This window comes from Antedon mediterranea, chromosome 4 (genome assembly GCF_964355755.1).
Source record: "Antedon mediterranea chromosome 4, ecAntMedi1.1, whole genome shotgun sequence".
Taxonomy (NCBI): domain Eukaryota; kingdom Metazoa; phylum Echinodermata; class Crinoidea; order Comatulida; family Antedonidae; genus Antedon; species Antedon mediterranea.
Genome location: NC_092673.1, coordinates 3,797,140 through 3,813,313, shown reverse-complemented (window position 1 = coordinate 3,813,313; position 16,174 = coordinate 3,797,140). Strand labels below are relative to the sequence as shown.

The following is a 16,174-nucleotide window of genomic DNA, read 5'->3' as shown; positions in this document are numbered from 1 at the left end:
CAAATAAAGTTCAAAATGTCGAAAAATGACGGGTATTTTTTTTATATTATTTAACATCTCTATAGAGGCATGTTTTGTTCATAGTCTATTATTAGGCCTACTCATTAATACAAAATATTCACTCTTTTAATTATATTTTCGTTTATTTTATTCGACCGGCATAAAATTAATATTTAAAAAAAAAGAAAGATGAAAAAAATGCTGGAAGGGGCAATTTATAATCGCTGTAACTCAATGAGTCAACTTACCCCTATTATTTTTTTTAATGTTAATAGTAAATATTAATAAAGGCAAAAGTTGCAATTATCGACGCCTGTTTATGAATGGTTTTCCATTTAATTAACTTCCTCATGATCATTGACGTTATTTGATCATGTTTCAATTTGGTCAGGTCTTGGCCTAAAACTTCCTTTACAAGTTCAAGATCAGATTTTGTGTCATGACGTCTTTCATATTTCTATGATGTCATATATGACGTGTAGTAGGACATACCACCGTCACACATGATTTGATGCCCAATTTAAGGAATATTATTATTAGGACTAGGCTATATAGAAATAAATTAACATTATTTGTGCCTATTGGATTGCCAACAACCGAATTCCCTCTATATTTTTGTTTTGTCAATTCTGAAACTGTACTAACTTCCATAGTAAAAACAATTCGACTGGACATAACAGTTTAACTCAATAAACCATATACGTCTAAAGTTCTATTTTGTTTTCATTAAAAAGTGCCCGAACTGCGTGATTAATTAAATAAATTTAATTTTTATTGTTACATGTCTCGTCATATTGTATTAAGAGGATCCCTAATGACCAGCTTCCGCTGGATGGACCACCCTCGAAAATATTGTTGAAATGATAATATTATCATAAATGGGAATTTCCCACAAACTTTTCCGGCTCACTCGCGGCTCAGCAGCGCATACATGGATAAAGATTGGATGTCAAAAATGTTCACTAAACATTTCATTAGATTCTGACAAGAGAAATAGAGGAATATGTCCTAAATTTGGCTTATAGTAAGTTCTTTTGATTTTTTTTTACAGTGGTCACTGTTTGTGGTACGGCGGGTACGTACCAGATGACGTACAAAAGGTTTGGATATAGGCCTACTAAAATAACAAGTTTTTGCAATTTACCACGTGACGAATATTTGTTTTACACATGCGCATGTGTGTATGCCTAGAGAGAGATCGATCACAGGAGATTCGCAGTGTGTTTTGTGGTAAAATCGTTAGGCCTAGCTAGCAGGCATGCCTTAAAAACAATATTATTATTGATACTAAGAGTTTATGATATATCCAAGGATTAACTGAACATTTTGTATATGTAAATAGTAAACTTCGTATCAACCTGAAAGTGAGCTACAAAATCTTAACCGCTTGGCTTGGCGTAGCCAGCCTACCACCCGTTTTTGATTCTGTGACTGACGAGGGCGAAAATGGGACTGTCAACCGAGGAAGCTTGTGATATCTTAGGCATCCCGAGAGGCAAGTTATTTAGCCTAGACAATTCTTCTTTTAATTTTGAACTTCAATATGACGCCTAGTAATATGATTTAAAATGTATTAACATCTTATGATAGAAAGAATTTCATATTCATATGATTATGAGAATATTTATTTATGATTCTATTTTGATTGATATTTATTTTTTTTTAATTTCAAGCAATTTCATTTCATTTCACATTTATTCAATTAATGAAAACTTAAACAATGTAAACAATATAAACAAATAAAGATTTCATTAATTGGGATCAGACTTAGAGGCCAAGGCCTGTCTCAGAAAGACCCAACAAAACATAATACAAAATAAAAATGTATACAAATTAGGTAAAAAGTGGCATAATGATAATAATACATTTATGAATGATAATTTTCCCAATAATTAAACTTAATTTGATGTCTGAATATTTTTGCATTTTCACATGAAACAATAAAAAGTAAATTTGTAACATTGGGCCTAGCCTTATAATACGCAGTGGCTACATCTATGGCCGTGTTTCCGCATCCAAAAATAACTGATAATTAACTAATAAACTGCCAGTGGAAAAGGGGTTTAACCGATTCTAAAATTATTAAAATATTACCAATAATTATCTCCTTTAAATCAGATTTTTTAACCTTTGACCTGAAGGAAAAATTGTTGCGTTGTGATTTGGCACTTGGTTGTTCGGTAATGCATGATCATGCGCACTTTATTTGTTAATTAATTACCTGATTGGGTAAACAAGTAACCGATAATTTTGTTTTGGCTGCGGAAACACGACCTTTGCCAAGACGCGTAGATACAATCTGTGTACCTATTGTGAAAATTTTTTTTTACAGCAAAAAATATTGCTACTTTCGATTTGTAGACATGGAACACAAATGTAAACCCGACCAACATCCCTCTTCACCTATTGTGATGTCACGATTCTTTTTTCATACGATACAATTAGTATATATAGGCTTTTGTGTGAAGCATACTTTAAATTCCTAATAATAGTAATAATACAACTTACTTACAGTATTGTTAACATCAATAGCTGGAAATTTTGTTACTAAAATGGAGGCCTTTGATTTGAAAATATTATTAGTTCATCATCAGGTCTCCAACTTAAGACCGTTTGAGAAATTGTTTAAGTTGTATTTTTTTTGGTCTGATGAATGAAATGAGCAGGTGGTATTTTTAAGGAACAAAGAAATATTTGGAAATTCCCTACTCACGAAAATATACAGTATTCAGTTCTATATTGATTGATTCAAATATGTTCCCTATTTACCCATTGTGCTATCCAAAGCTACCTTTAAGGCATGTTCAGAACCATAATGTTATGCTATGGATTACCATTATGACATGGGTTGCCTATTTTGTTTAACTAGCTGAAACCCTTATTCTATAGTTTCTGTATTTTGTAATATGTGAATAAATTAACCTAGATATTTATCTTTTCGCTATTTAATCTGGTTCAATACATGATTCTTTCAGGTTTATGATTATTTCAAAAGAATATAACATTAACAATAGAGAACGTAAACTTGTATAAACAAATGACGTTATTATTCTTTTCTTAGGAGCTGACGAAGAAGAAATTAGAGCTGCCTATAAAAAACTTGCTTTAAAATGGCACCCTGATAAACACCACAACTCAGAATCTGCAACAAAGGTATATTATAAGAATAATACTTCCCTATGAAAGTAATATGTTGTTATTAATTAATATGTATATGTAAGTGTGATGACATTTTTTTTGTCACATAAAGTTTGATAGTGTAGACAGAGCTTTAGAATTTTAAAACATCCACATATAGTATAAAGCTCTGTCTACACCATCATGTGACAACAAAAACTTGATGTGCCCATATATGGACATGATGACATCATATCGTTACATTTGGGCACATCACATCAGCTTAACAAAAGGAGAGTTGAAATGAAATTCACAAAGCAGTATTTTATGAAATATTCTGATGTTGATAATGAGGATAGATACAGTGTAAATAAACCTAAAAAAAGTACTGTAATCAAAAAATAAAATGTTTTTAAGAATCTAATGTGTATTCCGTATATTATAAATTATTGAAATTTTTTTATGAATACGGTAATTCAATCAAATTTTTTCTTAGAAATTTCAAGAAGTGTCAGCAGCTTACAAACGCCTGACATCAGACGAACCTGAAGATGGCAGCGAAATTATTTTGTCTCCTGTAAGTTTAAATAAATAGAAATATTGTTTTTTTAAATTTGTTATGTTTTTTAGGCAGTTTTATGGGTTCATCTTAAGCTGTGTCTACACTATCAAACTAGTTTGACAAAAAAAGTGGGATGTGCCCAAATATGGTAGTGATATGCTTAAATATGGTACTGATTTCATGTCCATATATGGCCACATCACATTTTTTTGTCACATAAAGTTTGATAGTGTAGACAGAGCTTAACATTCTGATTTTAATTGAGACAAGGTATTACAAAACAGTTTTCTCAGGAGAAATAGAGGCCAATCCCTTCACATAATAATTTGGTAATTTTAATAATAGTTTGATAGTGTAGACAGAGCTTTAATATGCATCTTGGTGTTGTTACCATAATGAAATTCTCTTATAAATCCACTGATTCATGTTGGAAAGGTTGCTAAAAATATATTTAACTAAATTTCCCATATTGACGTCATTTATATTATTGTCTTGTTGCTAGCTAGGAGTGAACATCATTTACAATAATATAATCTACATTAAAGATCAAACTTTACAGTAAAAATGTGATGTGCCCATATACGGACATGATGATGTGCCCATACACGGACATGATGATGTCATATCACTACCAAATTTAGGCGTATCAATACCATATTGGGCACATCACATTTTTTTTGGTCAAACTAGTTTGATAGTGTTGTCAACGCTTTTTTAACTCTTTGTAATTTTATGATAACATTAAATTTGTTACTAAAATGATAGCAATTTTTAATGCATACAAATTGTTTAAATACTTGAATTGTCTTTATCAGCTTTTCTTAAGTATGTACATATGCAAGATAAACATAGCATTATTGTCTGTTGATGGTAGCTTGTACAGTATAGAACACTTAGTATTTTATTGAACAAAGCCCACCCACACAAACTGTTCATCCATACAAATTATGACATTTTTCTTTGTGCAAATATATTGAATGTGTTTATGTCTTCTTATTTTTACAGTCCGACATGTTTGATCTTTTTGCCAGAATGTTTTTCAATGCAAGTGAGTATTCCTGATTAGATGCATTATTGAAATACTATAGAACCTCTATTAAAGGGACACCTTAAAGGCCAGGTGCGGGCAAAAAATTTCTATAGATCATACATTCCAATAATTATCGATCTATAGTTTCCCCTATGTTTCATAATTTTTGGGATTTTATTTGTATTACGTGAGCTTGTTGAAAATGAGCACTTATCAGTGGGGGGGATAGTTCAAATTACACAGTAAAATCTGTATTCTTTTGTACACAAATAAAAAAAAAAAAATAAAAATAGAGAGGCATTTTAAAAAGCTATGAAAAATAAACGGTGTGGTAAAAAATGTTATCAGATGACTAAATATAGGTAATATAACTTGAATATTACATTTCTGATATTTGTATTCAACTTCAGCTTTTTATTTTCATGCTATAGCAAAAATTATCCACCGTATATCCACCATCTTTTTTCATCGTCTAGGAAGTCACCAGACATGTTATTACATTAGGTTAACTACCTAACTACTGAAAAAAAGTCTTTCTGGTTTTTATGGAAGAATTTTGCCAAATTTTGTATTTGACCATATTAAGGGAAATTCATGTTTTTTCGTCTCGATTTCTGTTACAAATATTTGATTTATGTACAATTAACCAAATATTATATTTAAAATTCATGCCTTTACCTGAGCTTTAAAGGTCAACAAAGTGTCTCTTTAATATAGGTGTCTTCTCAGTTTCCATGGAAAAGTATCAGCATAATCCAAAGTTTACCTAATAGGGTGTCCCAAAGAAGAAATTGTACTGCAATAGTATAACATACATCTCAAAGCATATAGTGCAAGTACAACATATGTTGAAGATGAAAGTGTTCGTTATAAACACAGAAGTGTTCTAATGAACATAGGCTTATACCAATTAAGCTCTGTCTACACTATCAATTACGTGACAACAAAAATGTGATGTGCCCATATATTGACATGATGATGTCATATCACTACTATATTTGGGCATATCACTACCATATTTAGGTACATCACACTTTTTTGGCAAACTACTTTGATAGTGTAGACAAAGCTTTTAATGAACATACAGTTCTATACCTATTATACTAAGGTATCATCTTATCCTACAGGATGTTTTAATATTGATAACCTTTAACCTATGCCACATACTATCTAAACTTTTACTCTAAGGGCCTGTTCAGACCTACGGAGTTAAACTTTTGTATTGTACGCGGCGTACAACTCCATAGGTCTGAACCAGGAAAAGATTAGTGTAAGCCACCTCATACGACACTACTCTTTCGTTCGTTACGACAGCTCAAGGTACAAGATTAGTGAACGCCGCTTACGATACGAAAGTCATGCATCAACGATTTTGACCGCTAACCAATCAAAATTATTCCTGCATCATACCATATGTTCGCCCAAATCGGTGACACTTCAGTTTGAAACGAAAGCGTTAGTTAGGCAAATCTGAACACTTTTCTGTTACGACGTTAATTATAATATGACACTGCTTGCGATACGAAAGCATAACTCCATAGATCTGAACATACCCTAACATGATAATGATTAGTTGTATCAAGCACAAAAATACCTAATTCTCGAAATTTTTCCCATTATAATTGTGAGGCATTCTTTTCATAGTCAGTGTGCAGTGATGTAGAATATCATAGAAATACAGAATTTGCTGTAGTATGCAAATATTAGTTGACAGTTGTAGGAGGTTCAATATTGCTTAAGGCATTATTCTTCTATTAATAGATAAATATATTTGTGACCCATTTCTTAGTCTCTTAAAAAATTAACTAAATTAAGAGCACATTTACTGAACCAAGATAATAATAATAATAATATCCTAGATTTATATAGCGCCTAATGTTGTGAAACCTCTAAGCGCTGAACATTATTACCCTGGCCATTTTTTTGCATCACACACGTATGGAAACATACAGTACTCCCATAATGCAGCTAGTAACCAGCGCAAAGTTGTGTCTTGATCTAACTGGGTACCAATTTATACACCTGGGTGGAGAGAGGCAAACGTAAGTAAAGTATCTTGCCTAAGGTAGACAGAAGTCCATCCCATATTTGCGAAAAAAAAAAACAAGGTATTAAATATGTTTTTTTTTCTTCTACAGGATTCAACAATTTTTACGACAGCGATGACTTTGACGATGGCAGTGATTATTCAAATGATTCTGACTTTTTAAATGAAGATGATGATGATTTACAGTTCATTCACTACTTGGCAAACAACTCTGGAAGAGGAATATATACAAATAAAACCGATGAAAATGTCACTATTAAAAAAAATCGCCCTTCAGAAGATGTAAGTAATAAACTTTACTTTTTCTTTAAACTTTTTTACTGAAAACTAACCATATATATGAACATATATTTATGTTTTCTAGTTCATCTATATAATTTTTTTTATTCATGCATTAACATTTCCCTTAAGCTTAATACCATCCCTAATTGTGTTGTCATCTGTGAAAATGTATTATTAATCGTTGATAGTTTAACTGAGGAAATGTTGGATTATGTACTCTACAAACCCATGGTAACCACGGTGCAGTGCCTACCATGAACAGAATACTAAGAGACAAGGCCCTACTCTTTTTGCTTAGAATATCAAATTCTTTTATCGTGTTCATGTTCATTGTATTTATACATGACCAACGACCTATGATCCATTCGAAGGACGAGGCAATTAGACATATTAGAGTATCATGGATAAAGCAACGTGACACAGTTAGGTATCGGACCCATGCCATCATACCATATTGCTCTCATAAAATAATTACTTTAAAATATAGTTTCTCTCTCTCATTTTATTAGGAAGCAAGAAAAAATGCAGATGAACTGGTAAAAGAAGAGGAAAAACAACGGAAACAAAGAGAAAAGAAAAAAGCAAAGAAAAAAAGACAGAAAGAGAAAAAACGAATAGAAAAAGGAACTAATGAAAAGGCAAAAAATACAGATAGTGGAGAAAAAATAAATGAAAATATAGCAGAGAAAAAGAACGAAGAATCTTATATAGCAACTGAAAATAACTATGTTAGTTCTTGTTCTTATTCTTTGAATCAAATTGTGATTATTATTTATTATTATATCAAAATTAAAGCATCAATTCAAAGATCGAGGTACAAAATCAAAGATGCTATGCATGTTAGTAGTCGAAAAAATAAGTTTTGAGCAATTTTTTGAATAAGGCAACAGAAGAGCAGTGTTTAATTGGTGACAGGGTACAAATTATCAATTCTTTGTTTATAGGATCTTCAACAGAAAGTTAAAAGTTATAAAGATTTTATTTTGGGATCTGAACATGCAACCTCTTTCTTATAGGGAGAGTGCCTTACCCACTAAACCACCACCAAGATACATGTTTAGATCGTTCCCAGATACAATACAATCTTTATTATTCTTGTAAGGATGTTTTCTTTCTTTTCAGAGTGAAAGATTAGATGAAACGGAATCATCAAAAACAGCTGAAAATAAAAAATATACAGACAAGAAAAATACAACAAAAGAAAATGTAGAACAAAATCAACAAAAACCCAAAATTAAAAAAGACCCAACAAATAAAAAGTAAGTTTATATTAATAATAGCACCCCTAGGTGGACAGTTATTAATAATAGCACCCCTAGGTTGACAGTTATTAATAATAGCACCCCTAGATGGACAGTTATTAATAATAGCACCCCTAGGTTGACAGTTATTAATAATAGCACCCCTAGGTGGACAGTTATTAATAATAGCACCCCTAGGTGGACAGTTATTAATAATAGCACCCCTAGGTGGACAGTTATTAATAATAGCACCCCTAGGTGGACAGTTTTGGGACCCTCCAACAAAGCGTCGCCTTATAGGGTTAAAATATGCATTGCCCCACATTCATTTCACAGGAAGGTAGGGTTTCCAGAAAGGGAGGGTTCTACTCTATTTCTGGTTGTACACCCTTTCATGGTATCTTCTAGGTTTCTGCTTATTATGTCGAGGGAAAATAAACATCTATATCCATATCATTCATTTGACATGAACCATTTGTTTTTTGTAGACTGGATTCACATGGTAATACTGGGCCCAGTGATGAAGAAGGCCAAGGCTGGGATACGCACAGTGCTTTTTTTACACGGGCTGCAGCAACCGCTACAAAAAAGATAACCACCACAACGACTACAACTAAAAAGAAAGATAAAAAATCCAAGGATCAAGGTGAAAGTATTGAAGGGATGGATCCTGTTGTTCTTAAAAGCAGAAAAGTTGCTGGTAAGGTTATTTCTCAAATCTTTAATAATATATTACCTGTTACATGTTTTGTTAAACTTTGACCTTTTTATGTTGTCACATGGTTGAAAAGGTCCATTGAGTATTCACCATTCACACCATGAATACGACGTGAGGGAAATTATTTACTGACTTAAGTGAAATACTCAAGGGAATAACTCAGTTAAGTGCAATTGATGAATTTGTCTTCTTGTTGTAAATAAATAATTCTAAAATGTAATAAATCAGAATAAATACTAGGCGACTTATTAACAATAGTTAATGGCTTTATTTTTGTTTGTAGTAAAAGGAAATGAGATGGCAAATCAAGGATTATATTCCGATGCTATTCAATTATTTACAGAGGCTATTAATCTAGATTCAAAAGATTTTAGGTGAGTTTATTTCTAAATTTGATGCTAATAGTTTGTGAATGCTGTCTATTTTGTTTAAACAGATGAGTATTCATAAACAAAAAATAGTTGACCTTTTAAATCCATTTAAATTTATTTTTTCGGTATAACATTTGGGTTTCGTTACAAATACCTTAGAAAAAGTCCTCAAGCCCTAAAGCGTGGTTCCCACTAGCGACGCAACGCAAGGACGTAACGCAACGCAAGTGAATTGACCAATGACAAGCCACTTGCGTTGCGTTTACGTCCTTGCGTTACGTTCTAAAGGGAACCAAGCTTAACCAACCTATTGGTTTTATATCTGTACATAAAAGATACATAACAGTTAATAGCTGTCTACATGGTTTTTAGTGTGTTTGATTTTATGATCATATGAAAATAAATTTTATAGGTTTTTATAGAAATTTCAAGGTTTATTCCTCCATTACTTCTATTTGTGGATGTTATTTTGTCAATTGTTTTTATAGGTTTTTTGGTAATAGATCATTTTGTTATGACCGAATAGGCCAACATGATAAGTAAGTTGCTTTTTATATTTCTGAAAATTTCATTTAATTACAATAGAACCTCTTTTTTGGTACACATATTAAGGGGACATGAAACGAACAATGGCCAATATATTGGCCAACACCTATTCAGTGGACACTCTATTAAAGACACTTTCTTCCTGAAGGACTATTTGAGCGACCTATAGACTCAATATTCTCGGTTATACTATAGCTTTTACATTCATTACAAATGTTTTTAATTTCGTCTGAAAATAAATAATAAATGTTGATAACTAGTTTATTTTTAATTCTTAAAGAGCATTAGAAGATGCGAAAAAAGCAATTCAGCTGAATAAAGATTGGCCGAAAGGTTATTTTAGAAAAGGAAGAGCCCTCGCTGGTTTAAAAGTAAGTTTTATCCAATTTTCTCATAAGGTATCAATTAAGAATAACATTTTGTCGTTGACATTACAAACGAAACCTGTAGATATAGAAATGCATCTGTAATAATTGTTATGCATTGAAAATTATTCAAGTCCTGTATTTCTTGCCATATTATCTAAATTTTCTTGGTTAATAAAGAAAATATTTTAATTTTATCATAAATTGTTTTGTAAAGGAGGACATGCTTGTTATTGTTTATTGGTTTTGATTGATTGAGGTTGATTAATATTGATTGATTGTTTTAGATTTAAATTTATTGATTGATTGTTTGATATTCATTGATATTCATTCATTGATTGAGATTGATTGATATTCATTGATTGAGATTGATATTCATTGATTGAGATTGATTGATATTCATGGATTTATATTCATTGATTAATATTCATTGATTGACATTTATTGATTAATATTCATTAATATTCATTAATTGACATTTATTGATTGATATTTATTGATTGATATTCATTGATTGATATTCATTGATTGCCATCCATTGATTAATATTCATTGATTGACATTCATTGTTTGAATTTCATTGATTGATATTCATTAATTGATATTCATTGATTGATATTCATTGATTGATATTCATTAATATTCATTAATTGACATTTATTGATTGATATTTATTGATTGATATTCATTGATTGATATTGATTGATTGATATTCATTAATTAATATTAATTGATTGACATTCATTGATTGATATTCATTGTTTGAATTTCATTGATTGATATTCATTGATTGATATTCATTGATTGATATTCATTGATTGATATTCATTGATTGATATTCATTGATTGACATTCATTTATTGATATTCATTGATTGATATTCATTGATTGGTATTCATTAATTGATATTCATTGATTGATATTCATTGATTGATATTCATTGATTGATATTCATTGATTGATATTCATTGATTGACATTCATTGATTGACATTTAGTGATTAATATTCATTGATTGATATTCATTGATTGACATTTATTGATTGACATTGATTGATTGATTGACATTGATTGATTGATATTCATTGATTATTTTTCTATTTCAATTTTCTCTTCAGTTATATTCTGATGCAGAAGCAGCATTTGAACATGTTTTAAAACTTGATAAAGAGTGTGATGACGCTGTTCAAGAACTGATTCGTGTTAGAACTCACCAACTTATTGTAAGATATGTCAATTTTAATTTTGTTGGGCCATGCTCAGTACAGTCTATTTAAAAAAAAGGTTTAATTTATTCATCAATCTTTTTACTTGAAACATGTTACGTTGTTTGAATGAAGGGAATAGTTGGTTATCACAAGTTATGTTGCAGATTTGTAACATGCATTACTAAAAACAAAAAACAAATATTGTGTACACTTAGCATTAACATGCACCCTCTGTGGCAATATTTGGGCAAGTACTTCACTCAGTTTCTGAGTGCTTTCTTTTGTTTGATTATGTTTCTATTTCCTAGGAAATGGGTTTTTCAAGACAACAAAGTGAAGCAGCAATTCGTCAATATACGTCGGTACAAGCGGCGTTAGATTCTCTTCTCAGTGGAATTGTACCGCAAACTACAGAAACCGAAGAGGACATATATATATCTGATGAAGAGGACTACTTAGCACAAACACTTACAGAAAATAGACAAGAGTAAATATTGTTGAATTTTTACCAATGCATACGTACAGTTATGCATTAAAGTTTTGTTGTTGTTTTTGTTTTTTTATTTTGCTTATTTGAAATGCATATCTTGTATGGTTTTTCTAATTGCTTATTTCAGTCGTGAGGTAATTGACAAGATCACCTAAATTGTTTAGTAGGCCTATATTAACTTTACAATACTTAGTGTTGTATATTCTGGTACAGACGCTCCATAATCTCTTTGCTTTTCTTCCTTATATCTATATTTTTAAAATTTATACTAACAAATATCTTTTTATTAATATTATAATAATAATAAATATATCAAAAATTTATTAAACAATATTTATCGCATAATATACAATCTATGATAATTTAATTAATTGATATAAAAAATCATTATACCCAACTACTATCTCCGTTTCCTTATGCAGAACATCATTTGAATAAAAGAACAAATCACACATTTACACATAATCAAACATCGTATACTCTATCTCTAACAATTTTTTTCAATCTTCTATCGACTAAAGCCGAAGTATAGTCGTTATCTCGGGACCGTTCTATGGCCACCACCAGGTAGGCTTACTTCATTAAGGCTTCTATGAATGGATGTACTTGTTGGGAGCAGGAACGCTAGTTGACCAACCCCAGTACTGTTTTGATTACGATCAATCGGGAAATTACCTCACGACGGAAAATTACCTCACGATGTCATCACAATATTTATTGTTTGTTTTATCTGGAGGTTCAGACTTATTGTAATCTCCACACACAATCAATTGTTTTATTATTATTTATAAGTACAAATGTATGCATATTGTAATATGTTGTGTGAAATAAAACTGAAACTAAACTAAACAGTACTATAAAATTCTTCCAGTTTACGATGTCACTGTAATCATTTTTTTATGATTTATTTTTTTGATAGTTCACGCAACCCTGAAAATTTAACGTCATTGTGGATTGGAAATGTTCAATCAACAGTCACACAAAAAATTTTAGAAGAATTATTTTCACAGTAAGTGCACAAGAATATTTTGTTTATTTGAATTGACATACTAAATAATACTAGTATTTACCTGTAAATAAAATATAATATATAGTGTAATGTAGTGTAATATGTAGGCTATGCTTTGTATTGTTTTTTTCGTGAATAAATAATAATTTTCACTTGTATTACTTGTAGATTACCGAGATTACTTAATTCACTATTGATATTTTCTTTAATTGTTTATCTTTATTTAAATAGAAAATTAAGAGTTGGTTTGTAATTGGTTCTTGTGGACCTTGTCGATGTTCTTTTGTCTTGTTTTTTTATGTATTCTAGTCTGTAAAGGGCGAGCTCCCTGCTGTTGATTGTGAATTGAAATTAAATAAATAAAAAATGAAATATGTTAGATGTTAGTCATAAATTGAAAGCTCCCTAATATTGTAATAATAACTCCATTTACAATATTCATTTCAACATTTTTAAATTCCAGGTGGGGTCCAGTTACAAGTGTTCGTATGCTGCCTGAAAAATTCTGTGCTTTTGTGAATTTCAAGAATGCGTTATCGGCAAGTACAGCTTTAGAAAAACTCCAAGGAAAAGATTTTCACGGGCGCCAGCTACTCATCAAATTTCCAGACAATCCAATTGTGTCTGGTCAGCCTAGAACAACAATAATACGAAAAAATGTGAAGCCCACAGCACCCGTAGCTGCAAGTAAACCAATGCAGAAAACTCAATTTAAGCCTCAGCCACAGAAAGTTGAGGTGGTTACAAAACCAAGGTAGGTCCAAGGTTTTTTTTTTGTATAGAGCACCCAAATGTAAAGCATACACATACTTAGTTTCTACTTGGATGTAACACGATGGCATAGACCCAATGCAAGTGAGTTGACCAATCACAAGCGTCAGTCACATCAAGCCTAAGGGGACAGTTTTAGAGGTGGTTGGTTTATAATATGTGAAGAAGTAATCCAGAATTTTGTTAGATTTGAGACCTGAATTTAAATGAGCAAACTTGATGTGTGCTAATTGTATGCAAACCAATTTCCTGCGCTGTCTTGACTATAAAAATCTCTAGTAAATTTTTAATACGAACCAATCAAAAATCACTATTGCATGTCATCTTTTTTCAGTACTGTTACGGAGATCGATAAAACAAAGGTGAAGGGACCGGTGAATGGCAACGAATGTTACTTTTGGAGAACAACTGGATGCGCATTTGGAGACAGCTGCCGTTACACGCACACCCCAGGAAATAAGGGCGTTGATCGAAAACCATGGCAGAAGCCTTCAGCTTAAATACAATTAACTATCTATTGCTGTAACGGCATTGTTATTGATTAAATTAACTATAAAAAATTGAATGTATTCGTTCTGTGCTTATAGCAAAATTCAAAACATTTTCTGTTCAGCTCAATTTTTTTTAAATAAAAATATAACAAGAAATAATAGTATGTATGAAAAAAAATCAGCAATTAGGCCAAATAAAAAAACATACTTGTTAAGCGTCAGCGCCCGCTCCTGATTATCCAGCCGCCTCTCTTTTTATTTTTATTTTTTTTTTACCCATATACAACGGAAAGTTCAGCGGCCTGGCCTAGCTCCAGAGCAGGGCTCAAAATTCACGCTAGCAAACTAGCATTTTGCTAGTAGATTCTTCATAATTGCTAGTTGAAAATTTCAAAACTAGCAAATGTTTGCTAGGCTGGTGTAATTTTTTGAAAAATACGTACTTCTTAGCTTAGTCACGCTAGCTAGCCACCGATCGCTCTAGGCCTATGTCGACAACGGCAATTTGGTGAAAACAATTGTTTCATTATATTTACACGCCGCCGATTTACGTCAAGGAAACGCGAATAGCACCGCGAATCATGTAATGTGGTAAACAGCAAGCTTTTTCCCCAACACATTAAATCATGTGCATTTAGTACGTCGCTGAGGATTACATCATCAGTCACGTGATTACAGAATACACGATTATCAATTTAGGGATTTAACGAAATAAATATTTTGCCTACACCGTGGTCGTCGAAGCGCGTTTTTTATAGGTTCGTAAATAGGAAACACCCCATACATAATGGACTCTACCAATTTTGTTTACGATGTTCTCGCGCTCGAGATCGGCACACCACGAGGTCCTGTTGGGCGATGGGTTTTCTTATGCCTGGTTTACCTGTGGAATAATTACACACACTTTTCGCATTACAACTTTAAATACTGATTTACACAGCAATTGGCAAAGGATTCATCAAAGAAGAATGAATACGTTGAATAAAAATTCACTTAAGAAATGCCGTAAGCTGTTTTCAAAATCAGCCCACTATTTAGTATACTATTATTGAGACCAACATCATGCTTCTCGCGATAGGGAATTTCCTGGATAGATGAGTCGAGCGAGAGACGGCGGACCATGGCCGATGAGTGAGGCGGGGGTGGCAGCTTGGACGGATTAGCCTAGGGCCTACAATTTCGCTCGGTGGCAATTAAATTTAATGTTTTAATTACGTCTGGATATAAACAATACAAAACTCAATTTTCATACATAGTCAATTTTGTTCTGTTTCGCATTTTAAAAGTTTGACGTTTCGTCCTAAAAAAAAGTCGGCCAAAACGTCCATCGCGCAAAAATATTCCTCCATAAAAAGTAAAAAAAAAAAAAAAAAACCGTCCCCCCGCCCCTGAAAATTTATGAGGGTGTGACGCTTAACAAGTATTTTTTTTTATTTGGCCTTATACCAAATATGGTAGTACCAACTAATTTTATTTTATGCTAAAAAAGTTTTTGCGAAAGTTAGGTAATTCATTATGTTTGGTAAGTATGGTTATTTACCGCAAAGTTCAGTTCAATTGACGATTCCAGTTCATATACTGTAGGTCTGACACATTACATGTGCCAAAATGTTGTTCTTTTTACGAATATTAAGCAAAAAGCCGTCTATAACATCTCCTAACCAAATAACCACATTTTACGAGGGTGTGTGATCTTTGATTTTAACCCTCTTGTTACCCAATAATGGTGGTACACTCATTATTATACAATTTTCTGAAATATCACTACATTTTGGGCGCTAGTTCCGTTTCGCACCTGTTTTTATTTCGACTCCCTTTTGACTCCAAATTATTAAGCAACTTATCGTGAATACCACACCTTAAAATTGGGCCTCATAAGTACTTTTATGAAGAAGAATCACATAAAAAGTAACTAATAAATCCTTAA

The 16,174-nt window shown here is 31.8% G+C and overlaps 1 protein-coding gene across 2 annotated transcripts; it reads left to right on the top strand.

Moving 5' to 3' along the window:
- Nucleotides 1–891: 891 nt before the first annotated feature.
- On the top strand, nt 892–14,429 carry LOC140046335 (uncharacterized). Of its 2 annotated transcripts, XM_072090947.1 has the most exons (17): nt 892–1,024; nt 1,343–1,495; nt 3,062–3,153; nt 3,614–3,694; nt 4,685–4,727; nt 6,848–7,038; nt 7,548–7,766; nt 8,161–8,297; nt 8,768–8,979; nt 9,281–9,371; nt 9,857–9,907; nt 10,195–10,285; nt 11,397–11,501; nt 11,795–11,973; nt 12,896–12,985; nt 13,449–13,739; nt 14,091–14,429. In XM_072090947.1, exons 2-17 carry the CDS (start codon nt 1,447–1,449, stop codon nt 14,254–14,256), a joined length of 2,088 nt encoding a protein of 695 aa, XP_071947048.1. In that variant the 5' UTR covers nt 892–1,024; nt 1,343–1,446; the 3' UTR covers nt 14,257–14,429. The 2 variants fall into 2 exon arrangements, with proteins under 2 accessions (XP_071947048.1, XP_071947047.1); XM_072090946.1 differs by lacking the exon at nt 892–1,024 and having other exon boundaries at nt 1,203–1,495.
- The last annotated feature ends 1,745 nt before the right edge of the window (nt 14,430–16,174 follow it).

Excerpts from the sequence above, each read along its gene's own strand:
- LOC140046335 (XM_072090947.1), top strand. The coding sequence starts at position 1,447 with ATGGGACTGTCAACCGAGGAAGCTTGTGATATCTTAGGCATCCCGAGA. Across the intron at positions 7,039-7,547 it reads AAAATCGCCCTTCAGAAGAT|GAAGCAAGAAAAAATGCAGA; the intron begins GTAAGTAATAAA and ends TCATTTTATTAG. Across the intron at positions 12,986-13,448 it reads TTAGAAGAATTATTTTCACA|GTGGGGTCCAGTTACAAGTG; the intron begins GTAAGTGCACAA and ends TTTAAATTCCAG.